At 36.1% G+C, this 22,484-nt stretch overlaps 1 protein-coding gene across 1 annotated transcript; it reads right to left on the bottom strand.

Annotated features, from left to right (window-relative positions):
* Positions 1–1,589: 1,589 nt before the first annotated feature.
* LOC132063692 (protein unc-13 homolog) lies at positions 1,590–22,484 on the bottom strand. Its single transcript, XM_059456371.1, has 26 exons — positions 22,419–22,484; positions 22,036–22,211; positions 21,869–21,933; positions 21,262–21,604; positions 19,389–19,455; positions 19,150–19,303; positions 17,401–17,568; positions 17,125–17,235; positions 15,512–15,721; positions 14,655–14,756; positions 12,988–13,218; positions 12,563–12,637; positions 12,315–12,395; positions 10,473–10,658; positions 10,216–10,371; positions 9,836–9,928; positions 9,457–9,528; positions 8,419–8,536; positions 7,624–7,802; positions 5,828–5,909; positions 4,318–4,422; positions 4,055–4,161; positions 3,109–3,186; positions 2,923–3,018; positions 2,693–2,788; positions 1,590–1,942 (listed from the first exon to the last, which is right to left on the bottom strand). The coding sequence occupies exons 1-26, from the start codon at positions 22,424–22,426 to the stop codon at positions 1,769–1,771; spliced, it is 3,333 nt and encodes a 1,110-aa protein (XP_059312354.1). The 5' UTR covers positions 22,427–22,484; the 3' UTR covers positions 1,590–1,768.

The following is a 22,484-nucleotide window of genomic DNA, read 5'->3' as shown; positions in this document are numbered from 1 at the left end:
GGGACTTAAGTTGCAAAGTTTGAAACTTTAAATTTAGAGGCTGATTTTAGAAATAGATAGAAAATTCAGAAAGCGAAATCAGCCACTAAATTAAAATTAGGTGGAAATTTGGCATCTATTTAGATGCCCATTGAACATTACTGGAGGATGTGCTACTGGACTGAATCCGGACCCCTAATCTACCTAGTACATATACCGCATATAATTGAGGGAAATTTTCTATATATGTGAAAATAGGATTATATTTACCTACAATACGGTATTTTTTGTTTATCAAAACTAGCAAAATCTTTCTGATAAAATATATACAAAATTGAATATTGTCTTAATTACGACCGTGAGTAACCCATATCTTGGAGGATTTCAGTTTAAAAACAATAATATGTAATTCACCTAGATCCATACTTATCTCCTCCCTAAAATGTACCCGATTTCACTCCCAAGCGCCAACTGCCATTGATGGTCAAGTTAGAGCTTCAAAATATGACAACATTTTATACAACTTGCTACGGTAAAAACAATCATTATTCAGAATCAACATACAAAATTAATTTTTAATCAACCTACAACTTAAATTAAATTTTAACACAACTCATCATACAATTATAATAACTTTCATACGGAAAATCAAATCGAGCAAGAAAAAAAAAATGTATCATACAACTGTACAACTTGTGTCAACTTTCATTCAACATTCATGCAAACTTAATACAAATGCAAACAACATACCCACTTAAATACAACTTTCACGCATTTTGCATATAAGATTGCATGCAATGTCTTTGTATGTATTTTTTATGTGATTTGTACAGTGATTCACATGACAAACACCCACATACGTCAAAATTCTTTTGGGGTCATACTAGGTCAGTATTTTTCTCCCTGTCCTGCTTCTAAATGTAAAAAAAAACCTTAAATTGCTTCCACCTCTTTACATTAAACAAAACTTTCCACCTGAGATGAATCCATCCAGGTTAAGATAACGCTATCACGGAAAATAATATGTTTTGAAGAGCCAAAAAGAAATCAATACAATCTTTGATGTCTCTGCATGGAAAAGCTCCATCAAGTTTTACCAGCCTATTTTATGCCATGTTAAGTATCAAATGAGTTTTTCAATTTTCGTCCTTCTGCTTCCTCCCTCAAGTACCTATTTCCTCATGCTAAACCAGAAAAAAGGAGGATCAATGGCATTGCAGATTACATTCGAGTTTTTTTTCTCCATCTGGAACGCTATTTCTTGTGAGATATAACGATTTGCAGAATGTGGAACTTTTTTGCTTTCCAGAGAAGTTTAGTATGGTAGTGGATGACATAATTCAGTAAGCTTTTGTTCAGACTGTTACACGGACTTTAATTCCCATGTCAGTGAAAAGGATTCGTGTTGCTCTGTATCTTTTTCTTATCTTTTTCTGTTCTATGATCTAGCACTCTGCAAGATGAAAAGACTTTAATCCCTCACTTACCAGAACAATACAACTCAATTTTCAAATCTTTGAAATAATATTACAATCTGTTCTCCCATGACAGCAGAATTATACATACATGCCTCAAACAGGTTTAAGAAAACACTAAACATAAACATGAAATGAAAGGAAAAGACTGCTATAAGTACATACACCTTGAAGAAAAAATTCTGACACAGCAAATGTGTCTCATTGACGAATGAGATCATGAAAAAATAAGGAAAGAAAGAGTTGACAGTGTCTATGTTACAATGTCATTGAAAGTTTTGCTAGGTCCTCTAAAAGTATACACAAGAAGTACACTAAGCTCCAGATTTGGGGATTTTGAATTGCTTCTTCACAAACTGAGAAGCCTCTGACTCCCCTCGATGACACAGGATCCTAAGTAGGGTCTTGGTATCAGCACCTAATTTGCCCCTTCCGCCCTGCATTTCTAACTCACTTGCAGATCTCAAGTCTTCTATTATTTCCCTCGTCTGTGGACCACAAAAAACAAGCGGCACATTAGTTATACCGCACTCTCACAGTGAAGATTCAAAATAAAATATGTGATATAAAAACCAGATTAGATCAGCCTAGGCATTACCAGGATTAGTGCCAGATATGGTCTTACAAACAAGCTTTTGAGCAGCAAGCAGACTTTTAAATGTATACATATAATTTCTTTTCAATGAATGTTAGTGTTAACATCACCTTAGACCACTTTTACATATATAATGTATGTACATTCGTTAAAATAGTGCTATATTTACACATTGTTATCGGGGCAATATTGCCAAAAAAGCATATTGCTCATACAAGAGTTTCATGATAGAGCCATGGAGAACCGACGAAACAAGCATCAGTAACCAGAGGGACCAAAGTTTTTACACAGTCAATTCTGCTAATCTTAGTACTTCCTCCGTCCATTTTTACTTGTCATGTATTGACTTGGCACATCCCTTAAGGAGCCATAAATTGAATGACAATTTTACTGTATCACCCCTAATTATTACTAAGTCGTCTAATAATTGAAATCAATAAAACATACTTTAAAAGTTGTACAACCACTAACAATTCCTTGAAGTTTCCAACTCAACTAATAATAAGGGTAAAATAGGTATAAAGTGGTGATTATCTATTGTTTTTTCAAACTGGACAAGTAAAAGTGGACATCTAATTTTAATACATAAGACAAGTCAAAATGGACGGGAGTACTTCATTGGGGATGATATTGCTGAACTAACCTCATAAGCATGCAACTTTACCACCTGCCGAACACGTGCAACTTGATTTTCAACTACTCCACGAGGAAGCCCGTCCCCACCAGAAATAAAGAATTCCTTGCACAAACAAGCAGCATAGGTGAGAATTAACCATATTGTAAGTCCACCAATTCAAGATATCAGGTAGACAAAAATTAGTTTGGATATCTTCAGGTAGACCGAGCATATCCAACCAAAACCATTTTGAATACCTTCAAGATCTCTAGATCCTCCTCCAATAGCTTAGCATCACCCAGGGAGAATACACGTGATGGTCCTCCATCTAATATAACTCTGAGTAGGCCATCCTGGTGAAATATGATTTTCAAAGATTTCAAAAATTACTACAGTTAAAAAAACAGAAAAACCAAGCAGCAATAACTAAAAAGTACACAGACCAATGATGCCTGAAGCAGTCCTGTCACAACACGATCCCGGAGTGGCTCCATTATCACATCACAAAGTTGATTAAGAACCTGCAAATATTGGAAGACAGTTATACCATCTCTGCTTCTCTTTTTCCTGAGTATAAATGAAAAGTGGGAGGTACATCCCAGCTCAGCAAAATGGATTGATGCAAGAAAAATCCATATTACGTTTATACCCTCTAACAATTATCTAAATCAGGGATCCAGATGGAAAAATCGATTTGCTCAGAAGGTTCAATGTACGTACTGTCTCACATTTCAATATTTTTAACTTTGATATGCTGTAGTACAAAAGAAAGCATGGCATTAGTTACAGGGATACACGTTCCTATAGGTCATTCATGCAGACGTAGAAAAAAAATTCTCAACTCGAGTTTCTAACGATTCAAAACCAGTTCTTCATAAACGAAGTTCAGATAAGATTTATGAGTCAGATTTCTGTCGCAGGGATTATAGTTCAACCTTCCAGATCCCAGCATCTCATTAGATGAGCGGTTTGAACAACTATGCAGACCAAAAAGTACTTAGCTGCACTTCTTTCCATCACAAGAGGGAGATAAGAAGGTGCAAACAGAGCAGCAGAGCAAGAAACAAACGAGATTAGTTCATTAGTATTGGAGTTGCATGGGATAGTTACTTTTTACTGTTATCTTCAGACTCACTTGCATCTTAAAAATCTACAAGTTAATTCTTTTTCATCACAAGAGGGAGATAAGAAGGCGCAAACAGAGCAGCAGAGCAAGAAGCAAACAAGATTAGTTCATTAGTATTGGAGTTGTATGGGATAGTTACTCTTTACTGTTATCTTCTGACTCACTTGCATCTTAAAAATCTACAAGTTAATTCTTTTTCCCTTTTCCACATTTATAACAATGTTATCAATGAATAAAATAGTCTCAACTATAAGATGCAATACCATATCGAGAGGCTCCATTACTGATTCCAACCTAGACTGTGAAACACTGGGTTTATAGAGATTCTCAATGAATGCTTCTCTCAAGTCACAGAAAATGATTTTTGTTCCTGCAACATTACCGAAAATAAATAAGGAGTTATTTGCAATGAACCCACAAAAAATTAAAGGAAGAAATCTCGCACTAGTAAATTCACACATTCTTCAAAATTATATTTGTTTGCAAAGAACCCAAAAAAAGGTAGAACACGAAACAAAAGTCTCACCAGTAAATTCACATAATCTGTCAATTGCGGCATTGATATCCTTTCTGCTTCCATCAAATGAGTCCTTCTTCTGGGAACCTTTTGCAGCCTCTTCAGCTGGGTTCTCTTTGTTTGGAAAAGAAATATATAGTTAAGTAATTCCTTTCCAAAAGAGGAAGGAGTACCACTACTCAAATGGCACTCATCATGATAAGAATTATACCTAGATTCTATGGGCTAAAAATCCCAGCTGATATTGCAAATAATTAAAGAAGTAAAATAGGTTTGCAGCTCTTTATACATATTCTGTTTTCCCCAGTTTCTTTTGCAAAACATTCCAAGCATACCAAGTCATAGGCTTTACCATACATAGTCAAAGCTTAAATGCTCAGTTCTTGAAATATGAAAAGTTTTGTGATTCTCGGCATTCCTAATTATGATATAACTTTGAAGACTATTCTTTTTAATTATCTTGACTAACATAATCATTAGGAATAGTGACTTGAAATTAGAAAATATTCTTTTTAATTATCTTGACTAAATACTCAAAACTCTAATAACACAAAGCAAAGAAGAGAACGTAATTTTTTTGGACCGGTGACTTGAAATTCAATGTATAGAAGAGAGATCTAAAAACATTGTTTGATACATAAAAAAGATCACTTTTTTACCAGTAACAGAAATTCGGTGTTTAGACTTTAGAGCAAGGACTCCAGATCCAAACTCTAATACCACCAAAGAAAGAAGAGAAGAATAAGTTTAGGGAATGTTGCTTGAAAGGTTGCCGGATGAATGGCCATAATTGTGGTCGAACGAGACAGGTCAATACTGCCAGAATGACCATCTATAAGAGCAGCATTGCAGTGGGAAAAGTTGCCGGAGGTAAGAGTGGTGTTGCTAAAACGGTCAAGGGAAAGAAATAAGATAGTGAACCTATGGAAAGACGGAAAACTTTTAGTTGGGTAGGGGTTCTGAGTAGGGAAGCCTACTTAAATCTTTGTCAAAATTGTACACTTTGATACCATGTGAAAGAGGAAAGAAGACAAGAGAAAAAACTGATTGAAATCAGATGGTTCATTATATAAAATCTTGAACTATATGAATTAAGGAAAGTTCTTCTAATTCTTAACATTCTTAACAATGACTAGATTACTAAGACTACTTCTCCACCCGCCACATCCTCCTTTGCTGGTCTTTTTTCCCTCTGTCTATCACTATAATGGTTTAGAAAAGTGAGTAGATGTGATCTTTTCTTTTTATGGATGGCGAGGAAATATGATCTCTTTTCCATCTTTGCACTCTGTAAGGAATTACTTCCAATTGTCTACTTCATAAAACATCACAGATGGAGAGCACCTTTCCAGATAACAAATACTTTTTACCCTTTTTTCATAAGGTAAAACGACAAATACTTATTACCATTACTCAAAACTTGTTAGAATATTATTAGCTGCAAAGCTAGAATTACATACTAAGAGGAGATAATAAGACATATCAACACATTCCAAACTCAAAACAAATTATTCCTTACTTATCAATTTGTCATGATGCTTTTTCCTCGTCCACCGCTCCCAAATGCTGTCTTCCAATTTATTCAGTTGGCTAATAGCATACTGTAAGGATAAACAATGAGGTAAGCCTTAAAATTGTTTAAGACAGAATCTAATTTGTGTCTGCATGTTAATAAGATCAAATAAGTTCTGATTATATCCCAATATTTTATGCAGTCAAAGTATCTAGTAATTAATTCTACTTTGTAAATATGAATATTCATAAAGTTGACCATTTATATTTCTTTCTGAAGTGAAGATGTTAATGCACACATGTACAGTAGGAATATACAATGAAGTTTACTAGATATTCCACGAACGCTCTAAGATGGGCTCTTACCAATAATATTAAGAGTTAAGACTCACCCTCTCACGACTCAGGTCCCACTTCCACACACAACTGGTATCTTTTGAACTATCACTTTAACTCTCAATTAGACACGGAGAGGCCACTATATCTCACTGAAATATTTTGTTCTTAAGTTAAAAACTAAAGAATGCTAATGAAATGAAGATATGTATTCTTCAATGCTGTTTCATGTTATGGCGGCAATCAAAGCTGCCGAATGTAGCAAATGAAAGCGACAATACTCCCAGTTTTGTATTTTTTTTGGGATGGTAACAGTATTTTCAGTATTGTCATCAAAAGTTTGTGAGAGGAGAAAGGACTTGTTTTGGGGATGTAGTATTTATAGAGAGGACAAAGAATATTTGATGCTGAAACAGTATGAGTTTCTAGAGATGGGTGGTGATTGACTAAGATATATGTCTCAATTTGCTGCTAGCAGCCAGTAGATTCCAACATGAAACTTCAGAAAGCTTTTCAATATAAGCCTCCACTCCTATGGATCAATAAGACAGAGAAGAGGAATCTATTCTCAAGCATATTGCGCATCAGAGCAGGGGCAGAGAGTGACAGATAACAAATCGTCTAGTTTCAAGTAACTTATGCCAGCAGCAGCTTAAAAAGTTCAAGCAGAATAGACTATGATGACAAGTTAAATTAGAAAATTGCCCCAAAAAAGGACTTTCAATTGCATAAGAGGGACACACAAATCACTAGCTCTTTCTTTTTGAATTCCTCGCTTGGCTTCCTTTGTTCAAAAGGCAAGCATTCTTTCTGATAAAGTAAAGTTTCATTGATAAAAACGGCACCGAGACGATACTGCTACCATTACAAGGGTCAGGACTTGTTTTACGTCACATTTTAGAATTCTTCAAATGACAAGTTTAAATTAATCCACTAATAATTGAAGTATTTCATAAAGACGTACCGAACTAAGCTAGAAATATAATCAGTTAGAGAAGATATCTAAATTGAAAAGACAGCAGTCCTTATACAAAAGAAATTAGTCAGAGCGGTATACTATACTAACTGCCCAACCTCCAACTGCTTGCCTCTACAGTACTTCCCAAATGTTGATTTTCCAAAGACTTTAGCGGCAAATACCATTCAAAATTATAAAACTTGTATACTATCCTTTTTCAGTATCGTGATTAGTTTTTCCATTCAAACGGCCCTCTCAAAGTTAACATATGATGTCAGTTGACGTTATAAACCCTCTACAGGATCCATTCCTCGCAGGTCTATGAAATGGAGCATATAAAGTCCAGATTCAAGCTAATGAAACTAGCCAGAGCCATGATTTCCAATCTAACAAGTGCAGAGAAATACACCTTTACATTAATAAAGGGGAAAGTAAAACATACGAAAGCAAATGATTAACATCTTCAGATCTTAATCATACATAAAGCAGGAAGGTAGAAGTTAACTAACATGGAGGCTATTCAACTGCACACAAAGCATTGATGTTGCCGCTACATCAATTTCAGCAGAGTTAAATACATCTGGTGTCTTTGTATCCTTCAACTCCTTCTTTACAAATGCCTTAAGTCCATGTTCCCTTGAGTATCTTGTCAGAATAGGCACAGGTGGAACAACATCTTCCTTATTAGCTGCACGCAAACAGTAGCAAGTTCACCATGAAATATATAGGTTCAATTTAGTAGTAAACAGTTCTGCAGAAACAAAATGCATGATATAAAAGAAAATAAATTATTTAAATGGTACAACTTTTGAATGCCAATAAAGAGAGAGCCACTAAACATAAGTTTCAAAGCTATTTGAAAATTGAACATGCTAAATTCTGTCAATGGGAAACCGGGATGGAGATAAAGGGTCGTCAAATGGGTACACTGGCAATTCATCCATATCATGAGCAAGAAACTAGCGAAATAATAAAACTAGGATTTCTAATTATTAGTTACTCGGACAGAATATTTACAGTCTCAGTGGGAAGGATAGCTTCGAAAATATGCTGTAAAGAGGTATCTTGCCCTTCCTAACTGCAAATAACAGAAGATCTAATAGTCCCTCCATCCATTACTTTGATATATCATTCATCAAACCATAGTGCAGAGTACCAAATGAACCAAGAGACAATTAAGCTAATAACCCGAAACCGCAGGTATGCAAATTCAGTATGAAGAATTCTTTATTGTGAGACCCAAAAAAAAAAAAAAAAAAAAAAAAGAGGAATTCTTTGACACTGAGCAGAAAGAAACTGCATACCAATTTGATCTAAAATGGTCTTTGCATATACTTGAAATGCATTATCAACGCCGCGAAAGAGGCTACCCAGTTCTCCTGGCCTCATTGGAACTTTCAAAGCAAAGAACTGATCAACCGTCTGCAGTGAGAGAATAGTTCAACTCATTACAAAATGTGGTATCGTATAAAAGCATTTTTAAATCGCTGTAAGCATATCAGATTCGACATCGTTCACAGTCTGAGCCACTTTTTAAAGTTCACTTCCTATTTTTATTTTATTGTCCCCCCACCCCCCTGGGTAGGGAGCTGGAGCTTCAGAGGCTTGTGAATCTTCGAGTGTATATGTTCCAAAAGCTAAGTATTTTACACTTAAGTTTCACAAACGCACCACAAGTAAAAAAGCCAGGCTGCTAGAGATAACATGGACAGGAACGACACACAATCTTCATCTTGTCGCTGAAAGTAGTTTGTGATCAAACTTAGCTCTCAAGCACAAAAGTCTAGAAGTTAGATTTGGCTTCTTTCGTTAGCATTATGCTTTCATGGGTTACTAATTCAAAGTCCAGTTCTTTCCCTGTACATAAGACAAATCAATAAAGAAATATCTTCCCTTGTTGCTGACGTAATTATCGGAACTCTTCTTCCTGTGGCATACTCTGTTGTTTAAAAGCTATATTAAACAAGCTTCATTTGTTATCTTTTCCTTTAACCAAAAAAAAAAAAAAAAAAAAGCTTCATTTGTTTTTCTGCATCTATGGAAGATCCATGATACATCTACCAGCATATGCAGTCAAGGGTAGATAAAAAGACTGAATACTACATCATCCCCGATTCCCACTTATGCATTAAACATGGATATTAACATGAAACTATACACCCATAGGTTGCTGGAACAAAAGATTCAGGTAAATTCACCATGTCTGTTCTATCAAATGATGCCATAAAGAAACACGAGAACCTTATGGTGTGGAAACTGAATTGCGATAGAAAACTGATTCCGGAAAAGACACAAAAATTGCGAAAAATAAATACGCGAAGAATAGAGTATGATTTGTGAACCTCTTCCACAATCCTGTAGACTTCAACAATTGAACTTCCATGCCTTAGCTGAGGGGAAACCGGTATCCACCGCTGGAAAACCATAAAAAGGTAATTAACTTCATATGCTAAAAGGCCAAGTTTTGTATAAAAGGAGGAGCTCAATTTTACTTGTTTTACCATAACAGTGAATATTGAAATGGGGAGATGCCCCGTTTAACTTTTACTTATGATGCAAAAGGAGATAAGACAGGATATGGAAAAATCTAAAATGAGAAATGATATATGGCACAGAGAATAGCAGGAATCAGGATGTATAATGACTACGGCAAGGCTAGTAAATGATATAATTTTTCACTGAACTACAATCAATAGATTTAGCAACTCCATAAGTTATTACCTCCTGCTGAATAGCCCGGTCAACCCAATTCAAAATCCTTGCAAGTTGTGAATTCACCCATCGTAGTACCAATGTCCCAGACACAGTTTCAATCTATAATTAAAACAAGAAAAGGCTAAGCAAGTCACCAAATTCATTACGAAAAATATGGAGCATGACACAGGGAAACTTTATCAGCAAAACTGTCCCGCCACCGGCCAACAAAAAGGTTCTAAGCATTTAGAATGCCGAGGTCAGAAGACAATAAATCCAATAAGATTAATTTACTGGCTACAGAATCTTTCACTTCGAACTACCACACATAAATTTTGCAAAATTATGTCACTGTAAGTTGCTCCAATATAAAAATAAATAAAGAAGCCCAGGAAGAGTTCCCTAACCTTGAACAAATTTAACTTTTTGCAATAAGCATCTGATGTTCCATCAGCACAAGTAGATACGATAACTTGCATTATATAATGCTCAAGACTATCAGCAGCAGGAAAGACAGCTATAGTATCCTCGGTCAGATGTTCCGCATTATCAAGGAATGGTCTCTGAATAATTGACATTCACTCAAACCGCCATACTAAACATATTACCATAAATTACTCAAGCTACAACTAGAACTCCAGGAGATAGATTAATCATTACTTACCAATTTGATACCATAAAGCTTGTGAAGTATGGATGCAGAAACAGCAGCAGCATTTTGATGCCTTTGAGATAAGATAGGCATGTAAATAGTATTATCTCTTTGCAAGAGTTTCTTTGTGTGTTCTGCAAGCAGTGCTAAAGGATGTTCATTTGTTGCATGAGATATTGCCTCAACATCTTGTATTATCTGCACAAAGCAATTATTCATGACAAACACAGAAATTTCCTTCATGCCCAATCTAGAGGAAACACAGAACTGAATAACAACACTCAGCAACTAGCTACGATGCACACGGAACAGATGCTCCCAACAATCAACATTGCACTCTAGTAATATGAGAAGTCTACCAAGCCAGGGAACACTTGGTCTACTTGTGTTGTTAGAATCATAGGAAGCAAATCAATCAATGTAATTTCTGGATGAACTTGCAAACAGTCATTTGTGAGGAAATATGAAAACACCCTGTCGCTTCCTGTGAGAAGCCTATTTAACATAAATGCACCATAATCTCACAAGATTCAAAGTATTTGAAGTTCCCACAGTTGTTAATAAAATTATTTACCTTATCAAAAAAAAAAAAATGTTAACTGTGATTTAGAAAGTGAGAAGACAGGGGGCAGTGTTCTTGGTCTTTTCTGATCCCATTATGTTCTCGATTATTTTAGTGTACACAGTAAAACCACATTGCAAGTCAATGTATGAGAAATTTGGATGGACTGTTTAACTGTTCAAAAGACATATTTAAGCCACTACTAGTAAGTTTTTATTAAAAGGGAAAATGCCCTTCTACCTCTAATTGGCCATGCTGGGCTGATAGACTTTGAGCTTCAAGTTCTTTTGATAAAAGTTACAACACCAGAAACTTCTTGGACTAGTTGCTAGACTTGGATTATTACATTTGGTATTAGATTGGGAAAGTTAGTCCAAAAGTACAGAGACTAAGTGATAGATCTGAGGCAAGACACTGTAAATCAAAACCTCCTCTTGAACTAGTCATGCCCATCCATTAGCATACTTCATCATCGGTACAAATAATGTTTCTTTAAACAGCAAGCTCCTTAGCCAGTATAGAATGAGGATTTAACAATGACATTGACATGTAGCTAAGAAATAGAAAATGAAGATAAAAGAACAAATAAAAGATTTTAATGATCCACAATTTGCATATGGAAGTTCATAATTAGGGTCCTCTAACATCTGAAGAAATTAATCTAACCGATCGTAGATGTAACAGCCCAGCCCACTAGTGATATTGTCCGCTTTGGGCCTAGGCCCGCACGGCTTTAAAACGTGTCACTAGGAGGTAAGGCATGATTACTTATATACCCAAAGACCTCTCTCCGTGTTATGCCGATGTGGACTTTCCTCCTAAGCTGGGGTGTCACATACACACCCTCTTATGGACTCAGCGTCCTCCCTGAGGTTTGCCCCCACCGCATGGGATTGGCCTAGACTCGACATCGAGGTTTGCCCCCTACCCGGATTTGCCTAAACTCGGTTGAACTCTAGCCCCCCATCGACAAGGCCGACACGGGGGTTTCCGATACCATCCGTAATGCGACCCACCACTAGTGATATTGTCCGCTTTGAGCCTAGGCCCGCACGGCTTTAAAACTCGTCGCTAGGAGGTAAGGCATGCTTACTTATATACCCCGCACCTCTCCTGTGTTATGCCGATGTGGGACTTTCCTTCTAAGCTGGGGTGTCACAGTAGAACTCTACCATCGGAAGAAACTAACTAAGCAGTAGCACTTCCGGCCAACATATAGAAAGATTTCAACAGCAGTAATTATTTCAGCAACTAATTTCAGTTTCCTTTCTGAAGAAGTAAAAAATCTTTACCCTCGTAAATGCATGTTTGATTGAAGATGTGACATAGAACTCTATCTGCTCTTTATCTGATATTGTTGCAGACTCCATAGCCTGCACAAACATCAAATTCGTATAGGACATTATTATTTATAAGTGTCCATGTATGTCAATCTTATGGTTTATAGTGAATGAACAGAGCACATATAACATAGGATTCAATTTCAGCCAGAAGAAACTTAAAATAGTTCACCAGAAACAGGTAAGGTACGCAGACATACCGTTTCAGGTTCTTCTAGAAGAAGCCTTCGAACATGCATAGCAACTGCCACAGTGTTTTCCATCATTGCTGACCCCTAAACAAAAAAAAAATTAACTAGTTTTTAGACAGCTTTCCTGTACTGTAACTTAAACTAAATAATAGCCTATATGGAGTTAATTTCAATAGAAAAGGCAGAATATTTGACATATTGGCAACCATCATTCATGGGGAAAGTGTAAATTTGAGTGTGTGTTTCTTAGTTTTAAATTGATAAATAGAATTTACAGTACAAGGTCTAATTTGATCAGTATCTGTATTACCACAAAACAAAATCTCAAAACAGGAAAAGACATTCATGTAAATGCTTAAGTTAAAACAAAAGACTTATCATGCGCACAATATTTGCAATCAACTGATCAAAGTAAAACAGAATTATTCACAAACCTCAGCATAATTGAGATGGTAGTCTCCCAACTGCTTATCAGCCCATTTTGAAATTGGCAACAAGAACGACTGCAAGAAAGTCAACTCTTGAAACCCCTTTTCAGTTTCAACTCTAGAATGCAAACTCTTCAAGTGCATTCTCTCTTGTGGTCCCCTTTGTTCCTTTAAGGGTATTTTCTTTAACTGTTCAATGACATATTGCAAGATCCTTTGCTCTCCCGTGATGACAAACTGCAACAACACAAGGGGCATAGATTGAAATAGGACAATCATACATCAGACAATAAGCAAAGAGGAATTGATGGGGGGATCAGGTCCAACCAACAAACAACAACAACAACATACCCTGTGTAATCCCACAAGCGGGGTTTGGGGAGGGTAGAGTGTACGCAGACCTTACCCCTATCTTGGCAGATAGAGAGGCTGTTTCCGATAGACCCCAGGTTCAACCAAGTAACCAAATTTGAAATAAGGGTAACCAAGCAAGAAGAAATTGTTGCAACATGTCAGGATTTTATTTTCAAAACAGTTGGCTGAACAAGATGGAAGCAATTGCCTTAAAATCCCATCGCTTATTGGGATAATTTTTTTTACTTAAAACTGCAGAAATTAAATAATGTGGATAGAGGAGAGGATGAGGATTTTGTAGTCCGAAAAAACCACAGTTGTCCCTAGTGAACTTACGTTAGTTATAATTGGACCGTAATAGCACATTTGATTCGACGAAGGTCAAATTTCTAAGTTAAATAACACGAAGAGAAAAATAGGCAACTGAAGAATAACACTGGACCAAAAAGATTATTCACCCTTAAACAAAGCACGCATTTCAAATAATCACCTTAATTCAGCTAGATTAAGTCACAAATGTAATCTTTATAGATAGTAGGCAGGCTACAAAATCTTCAATAACATAAGCCAAGATCATTTCAAAATGATGGGTAGTTTGGTCTTCTTTGGTAGCTTCACCAAGGATTGTTGATATTTGTATTAATAAACCTATAATACCGAAGGTATCAGAAAACATAGCGTGTGGTATTTTTCATACAACGTATTTTTAACTTTGAGTGGTAAAATTGCTATCAAAATTATTAAAATTCAAGTCACTATAGATACCACAAACGGAGTACCAATCGGCCACTAAGTAGGTAGCAGCAAGTACAACATCACATTTGATGCATCATTAGTTTTACATAAGGATGACACATCTAAAATGGCCGCTCAATACTCAAGGACATTCAGACAAATGAGAAAGAGAAGTGATGAGCAACTCTTGGTCACCCCAAGATTCATTGTATGCAAAAAAGTAAATTGACATTGAATGTTAACATAGGCGAAGAAGTACTCCAAGAGGACATCAGCAAAACTAAGAAACATAGAAGAACAAAGCCTTCCAATCTTTTAGCAACTCAGTCAGAGATACATGCTTTTCCTGGTACTTCAAGCCGACTAGATTAAAGAAATATCAGGTTCTTTTCTAAATAGGAAATTGCAGGCTATGGCAACAATATTCCAAAAAGGTTATGGTCTATATCCACTCAAATAATTAATAAAGAAGTAAACTCTAGTCCAAACAATTCATATACCATCAGCATGTTAGTAGTCAAGCATATGATAGTAATGTTTTAAGCAACTTTGAATAGTAACCAGTATTTTTTGTCATTTTATACCTGTCGAAATAATACCCAAGCATAGCAAGTGTAGTGAATAGTTTCTGTGATTCCCAAAATACGCCATGTGGACTTTAGAAGCTCCAAAATTTCTTCAACTTCCTGGTTGGAAAAGATGAAGTTCAAAATTGCGCTTTCAAACCTAAAAATCGATTTCCGAAGGAATGTACTCACATTACATTTCACTGCACTACTGTTCAGTATTTTACTGATAAAACAAGTTATTGTGTTCACATAAAACAACTGTATCTGAATCCCAACCAAGCGTGGTCTGTTATATGAATATTAACTGATCATGTTGTTTCATTTAAGCTCCATAGACCCATATTATTTATAATACTAATAACAACAACAAGACTAAAGGGACTCCTACAAAACATAAGACCTAAAGGACACGTAAGACGTACTAACATAAATAAGGCATAGTCCCACCTAAAAGGTATTGCTATATAAATCCTTATCTAAAAAGGTATTGCTATATAAACCCTTTCTATTGTGCCTATTTTTCGCTATGTCTGCATGGATTACAAGAGTTTGTAGGTTTTTTGAGAAAATTTCCTTCCCTGTGATTTGAGGGCTCATCCCCTTTTAACACCTTCACGGCTTCACTCACCATGTCCCTCTATTATAAACCCTGCATAACAAGACTGTAAAACGAAATGACCCCTACGAATATTACCTTCTTTTTTAATGAGAAAGGTAACATCCTAAGAGTATTACTTTCTAGTTTCTAGTGTACAAGAAACAAGATGGTCATCTTCATCCTGGCACCGTAAGGCACAGGAAGAATGCAAGAAATTCTTGAACGGAATCCCAACTTGTTAGACAGAATGACATTCAAGTGGGTTTTAACTGACCTCTGTGAGCTTTCCCTCATCTAAAACATCAAAAACACTGAGAAGTAGTTTCTCATATAATTTGACATTCAGGTGATAACCATCCGCCCAGTGGCATACTTCACCAGTTAGGTCACCTCGAGCTGGCCTTTCTGCCAGTGGAATAGCGATCTCTCTCAAAGATTTTAAACATTCTGTCCTTTGCATCTCAGCCGCAGGGGGAGGAAAAGACTGAAACAAAGAAATAATATATTAACACATCATCTGATATAGAATCACAAAGCACCCTTCTCTAGTAACCTCGTTTCTCAGGACATAGGTGTTCATAGTATATGGTATCAGAATGTCCTAGATTGAGAGGTTTAAAAAAAAAAAATGAGAGAGCACAAATAATGATGAAGAGCATCAAACAAGCAAACAAGAACAAACATCAATGATACCATGTCAATTGAACTTATTCCATGGGCCAATAAGTTTTTTTTTTTTTTTAAAAACAAAAAAAACAAAAAAAGTCCTTTTAGGAGAGTACAAAAGAAGAGACGAGAACAAATAGAAGTACAAGAAGATAAAACATGTCAATTTCCAATTATAGACACTTCCTTTTTGTCACCATGAAATCCCAGAGGGCCAGCAACGCACAACTCGAAAATCAATGGATAGTTAACCTCCAATCTCAAAGATTAAAACCCTCTTAGCAACGCCAACTTTTATGCTAAGCAATCCTATAATTTGACATATGATGATCAAACTTCAAAAACAGAACTCTCAAGTAAATCAAAAATGTATGTAATTTGCTTGAAAGAACTGGAGTGCTCAATCCATCTATTTATTATATAAGATACTTATTTTCGGCAACAAATTAGGAAATGAAATCCAACTAGGGTTGCCACAAATTCATTACATCGGCCTTAAGGTGAATTGGTCAATCGTGATTTAATTTGCAGTTCCTTTATTGAAAAGAATGATAGGTTAAAATATCATGATGTTAGTTTTTTGTTTGTAAGATGATAGACGGCCACGTGTTTCCTGAAATTGTTTGCATAGATGATGGATGGACACATATTTCCTGGCTCTTTCTTTTATATTATCAGGCAAATGAAAGAGATCCCTAAACTTAATCAAAAACTGAAGTCTTAAAACTGCACCGAACCAAAGTCATTCCAGTGGTTTCTTTATTTGTGAACTAAAAGTAGATTAGAAAGTAACTAAACCAACTGAATGCATAATGTTACTCAAACCAGGAGGCGCGGTGTATGTTAAAGCATGTGCACCCACTGCCTTCAAATCATAAGTCTGCCACTGAGACTAGAAAGTTTTCACATCTGAGTTGAAGCTGAATAAAAGAGTATTTGAAGTTCAACTGGAAAAAATGTGAAAGTTGAAGATTAACGAGTAGAAACCAGTATTTCCTTGAAATACACATTCAGACCACTACTTCAATATTTTACTTTAAGTTCGTATATTGAATTTCACTATTTTCAAAGAAGTTCAAATATTAAAGTTCAGTATTTGGCTATTTGAAAGTGCGCATGACCAAACTAGAATTGCAAATACTTAAGTTCATTTAAAAAAAAAAAAAAAAAATAGCAGAACTTTCTTTTCAGCAAAAGTGGGACAGGGAGAAATGTACACACCTCAGATTCCTCTATCTTAGCTAAAAGAACTCTTAGCTCATTTGCTTTTCGCCCAGATTCCCCGAACCCTACGGCAGGAAAATTTATGAGCCCCTCCTCCAACATGTTTAACTGAACTGACAGAAAAAGAATATGTAACAGAAATGTTAAATACATTATCATATGAACTTAGTTGCATAAATAAGCAACTTCGCAAAGCTCATTACAGCAATTAGGAAGAGAAGGAGGGGAGAAAATTTTTGCATCTTCATATTGAGTGAGAAAGACAGCGCTTACTTGTCTCTTTTGCCACTTAAAGTACGATTTCTTGTCGGAAAACTCTGTGCGTGAAATACAACATAGCAATTCCAGTGGGATCAAGATTGTATCCATCCTTTTACCCACTTTTCCAACCATCGCATTAAGGAGCCCAAGTCTTGTCCTGACGTCCATGGCCTCAGAAATCTGAACATAATAATCAGGTAAGAACCCAGCAAGTATGTAACTGCAAATTCCTAAATAACAGAGTTTGAACCCACAATGTGCGCCTAACTCACACATCACTTGTTGCGCTCTTACCACTAGACCACAGTCTTGGGGCCATTAGAAGAGTAAACTTCTTAATTTTATTTTTGTCTACAACTAAACGTGTATTAAGTTTGACGCCCTATAAGTAGGTGTGCCTTTCGTATTTGTCATATCACCAGATCTTCAATATCTCTCTTCCCTCTTTCATCTTCTAACATTTACCTTTGGGAAATCTTTCCCTTTTAACAAGCTATCACTTCTATGATTTAATAATGAATGTTTAACTCATTTAGTTATCAAAAACACTGAATCGATAACTCCCTTTTCTTCCTGTCCAGCAATAAGAATACTATTTACATTATATACACACTACCAACTGGCAGCTGGTGGAGACAAGCACCATATACCAAGCAAATCACCAACATAACAACTCGAGGCAACTCTATACTTTGATAGTATTTGAACACCTCTTGGCGTAACATCTCAACCTTAACTAGCAAACTGTAGCCTCATCAGCTTGATGCCCTTCCACTAAGGAGAAAAAATTACTGCTTTTTAAGTTATTTCATTTCCAAAAAGATTTGCAATGAAACAGCAGGCAAGCTGCAAGCTATCCCCAATTTGTTAAGTTAAAGGCAAGGAAGCTAATTAGATATCTGTCCTACTACTGGTGTAAATCAAACAACAGAAGCTACCAGCAATCTGACATCAAAGAGAGGCTAACCACCAATCTATTACATAATTCCTCGAAAGACAGACAACATTATCTGTATACAGCTATTCCCACCTTGCTTCACAAGAACCTAAGGATATAATATTGACTGAAACTTCAAAATTGAGGCCAAGAGACAGCGCTTCTAGAAACAAGTTTACCTCAACTTCCAAGCAACATCACCATTGCCATTAGATAATTATATGCCTTAATAACTTGCTTATCTCAAGTACAAATATAGAGAATAAGCCCTCACAAGACCTCCAAAACTATCAAAATACCGTATAACCTTCTTTTCAACCAAAATCATCCACTTGCCTAGAAAATCAACAGCTTTACCTACTTCTCTTGTCCTCTACCTTCTTTCTTTATCAGTCTCTCCCACCCTCATTTATACTTTTGAATATGCACTGTTACCACCTATCGCAGAACCAAACCGTTACAACAACCCATCATTAATCACTTGAGAGAGCAGGCATTTCCAAGGATGGTTGAGCAAGGCCGCAAGTTATGGGTTAGCTTAAAAGGAATAAGAGATTGGACAGCCATTGAAATGGGAGGGAAGGGAAAAGGTTTGTGGAGATGTAAAATTTCCACATAAATTTCTGTTTAGTTTTAGTTGAAGTAAAGTGGTTCATCCTTATAAAGTGGCACATTTAGGATGAACGGAATGGTGACCATTTTAAGAGTGTGAATACAAGTAAAAACCAAAAAGAAAAAGTAATAAGGTCATTCAATTTCCAAATGTTACCTTCTCAAAGAAAAAAAATGAAAAAAAAAAAAAATAAGGTCATTCAATTTCCTACCTCCATCTGGACACGCATTGTCTCCAACAAACTGACCAGTCCAGATAAATGCTGTGACTGGGTCACTACATTTTCACTCTTACTCCGGCCCAGCTTCCTCATCAATCTAGATTTCTTCTCCTTCTTTTTGTCCTTTGATGGTACAATTAGGCCCCTGTGCATAGAGAATGCTTATTAAATACCTCTAATTAATCAGATGGGAGATATTGCAAGCCAAGAAACAGAAAAGGCGAAAATACCCTGAAGCTCCAGCAGCAGCCAGAAGGATCTCATATGCTGTTTCCCGAAGGTCATCATCGCCAATAGCTAGGAAGAAATACAGCCTGAAGTATAAGTATTTCCCATCCATCCACATAAAAGCAAGAGAAGAGTACATTTTGAAAGAAGATAGTGGAATCTACAAGTGAAGTAGTGTAACGACCAGGAAATACTGGAATAGAATATTAAATTGTTCGTTCATCAAATACTTGCTCCAGTAATCAATCCAGAAGTACCTATTATGTGCCAACGCATGCATTCAAAGCTTCAAACATTGTATAAAACCAAAGAATTCAAACACCAAAAGGCAAAGTCAAAAAAAATATGGATTTAATATAAAGCTCCAAAACAAATTCTTGCCACCGTAGGCTGTTAAAAAAGTAAAGGCAAAATAAACTAGTTACATGGATATGACAACCGCGCTTCGTTAAGTTCACATTTAACATTTACCATGATATTCCCCAAACAGCCTTCATAACAAGGAGTTGCCAGAAATAAGTAAGGAATCATATCACATCATCTTAACTCTAGCTTTCGTGCACAAGCACAGAGCTTAACGTATCATTTGCTTAGGGTTTATGAAAGAGAGAATAAGCTTCAGAACAAATTGAATATTATTGCTACTAAGTATGAGAGAAGTTATCAGGGAAGAGTAAGAGAAAACATTGGTGGGAACTCTTTATGCTTAAAAGGCACCAAACTCAAAAAGTAGGTCTGTTAAAGATCAGGAATCAAATGTATATAACTATCTAACTGATTCATTTATAAACACAATCAAGTGATTAGAGGAGCAATATAACAAAGAGCTATAACAAAAGAAAATTAAAAATAAAATTTAAGCACTAAAAAGAGTTGCATCAGAATATGAGAATTAATAACCTGACAACTAGTTCTGTTTATGATAGCCAAAGGTCAGAAAAGCATTAATCTGGCATCAAGATAGAACTAACTCTTTCTAATCTAGAAAAAGAAAAAACACATATGGGATCTACAGTACAAAAGAAGAAAAACAAATTAACGCCTATCAGCTGGAAAAAGAAAATCCAAAAATCACACAAGTGTGCTGGAGATTACGGTGGATTTCTTATGCTCCAGATAAAAAGGGGACTGACATTGTCCCAATATCAAGCTACTATGCTATGTTCACGGCCTTGGTGCATTGCTTGAACTGCAATTAACATGGATGAGAATTGAAATCCATTTATCATTAGTATACAACGCTTATTAGCACAGTGTTAAATGCGGGGGCGGAATTAAAGGGACATGAGGGTATTCACCCTCGGCAAAAAATTATGCTGTATATACAGGGTAGATTTTCTGTGTTTATGTACATATATACGTTTTGAATACCCTAAACAAATGTAAAAAGGTTAACTCAAGCAGTTGAGGGTGTTCAAAATTCTCTCCAGTGTCCAAGGTTCGATTCCCAGTGACAATATTGTATTTTATGTTTAGCTTTTGTTGCTTTTTCCAAACCCCCGAGTGAAAATCTTGCATCCGCCACTGGTTAAATGCCCTTATAAAAAAAATCCATTTATCATTAGTGGGTGAAAATTGGACACTAACCTAGAGAAGTTATATGATAATCTACACCAGTGTTGTTAATAGTTTCCTAGTCATGTGGTAGCACCATAAGCACAAAGTAACAAGTATAGTACAAATATAGCACCAAAGAAAGATCTCAAAGTACTCTTACTCTCCCGGTCAACTATTTTCCTGGTATAACCAGTCCTATAAATATAGCACCTTAGAGCTAAAGAACAAGCAAAATACAACCTAACACTGCCACAAAATAATGACAGTGGAAATTACAGGTCCACCATATGCGTATACACCTATAATAAGCATGCTTACCAGTGGCAAATGACGGCAATCCAAGCACAAGATCAGCAGCATCATTGAGAACTCTTCTTGAATACCTTCGACTGTCAACTTCATCCAGATCGTCATCGTCATCAAAATCCTCAATGTCGTCAACTGTTAACTCTTGTTGTTGTGACGAATTGAAAGATTGCGATTTGGATAAACTAGACAGCTCTTCAAATGGTTCAGTATCAACGGGCTCTGACGTTGAGAGTGATGCCAAAATTGGTGATCGTGTGGAAATAGGGGCAGGTGGGGGTAATCTTCTTGGAGGCGAACCCGATAGCTCAGGATTTGTTGCTAGAAAGAATTCATCAGTTGAACCTGCATTACTCTTATACCAAAAGGAAACCATTGAAGAACGAACATAAACACCGATGTGTATAGAACGCGCGAAATGGTGTTTTGGATAGGTAAAAAGTGCTGCACAACAACCCCCTGTGGAAATAATTCTAAGCAGCAATAGATAAACCTTGGGAACCGGAACATTCACAAATATCTATTGAACAGAAATTAATGCATGTGCAAGCCTGAACTAACATATTCATAAATAGTAACCACTGAACAGAAATTAAAGTATGTGGAAGTCCGAATTTACCATCTGAGGGAACAGAGTGCTGTCATGATAATCTCTAATAGCGTCAGATAGTTCAAGAAGTCCACCTACAAAAAAAACAACAAAATAAGGCAGCTAAACTAATTGAATAGTGAACTTGTTAATGGAATAATTGCAATCCATTGTAAGCAAATATGTAGATTCCATACCTTTTCTTACACAATTGAGGACAAAATCAACGCTGACCTGATCAAGATCCACATCCTCCAATGAAACAGCTCCAGGAGGCATTACCACTTTCTTGATTAAACTTCCTGAAAGTATGAAATTCAAAAGTATGCGCCTGTCTCGCCGGAATCTTTGTAGTAGCTCTGTAGAGTTTCCCCTGCAAATACACACACATTCAATTCGACCCACCCACATTAATGGTATTCGTATTCCAGTAAACTCTCTTACTACCAAATTTCCTTAAAATATCAAGAATCTTTAATCTTAACTACTTAAGAACTTCAGATTTACTTCAAACAAACTAGAGGATCTATCAGTCTTGTAAACTATAAGTATCAAAGCAGAGATTTTGAAGGTTACTTACTCTTCCATGGCAACTTTAACGTAACCCCACTTGCTTAGCAGCTCACACTTGCATTCAAGATTGAAT

This window comes from Lycium ferocissimum, chromosome 7 (genome assembly GCF_029784015.1).
Source record: "Lycium ferocissimum isolate CSIRO_LF1 chromosome 7, AGI_CSIRO_Lferr_CH_V1, whole genome shotgun sequence".
In the NCBI taxonomy this organism is placed as follows: Eukaryota; Viridiplantae; Streptophyta; class Magnoliopsida; order Solanales; family Solanaceae; genus Lycium; species Lycium ferocissimum.
Note: the sequence above shows the minus strand (reverse complement) of the source record. Positions and strands in the feature narration are given on the sequence as shown.

Excerpts from the sequence above, each read along its gene's own strand:
- LOC132063692 (XM_059456371.1), bottom strand. Across the intron at positions 19,456-21,261 it reads ATTGCCGTCATTTGCCACTG|CTATTGGCGATGATGACCTT; the intron begins GTAAGCATGCTT and ends ATTTCTTCCTAG. Across the intron at positions 1,943-2,692 it reads TAAAGTTGCATGCTTATGAG|ACGAGGGAAATAATAGAAGA; the intron begins GTTAGTTCAGCA and ends TGTGGTCCACAG.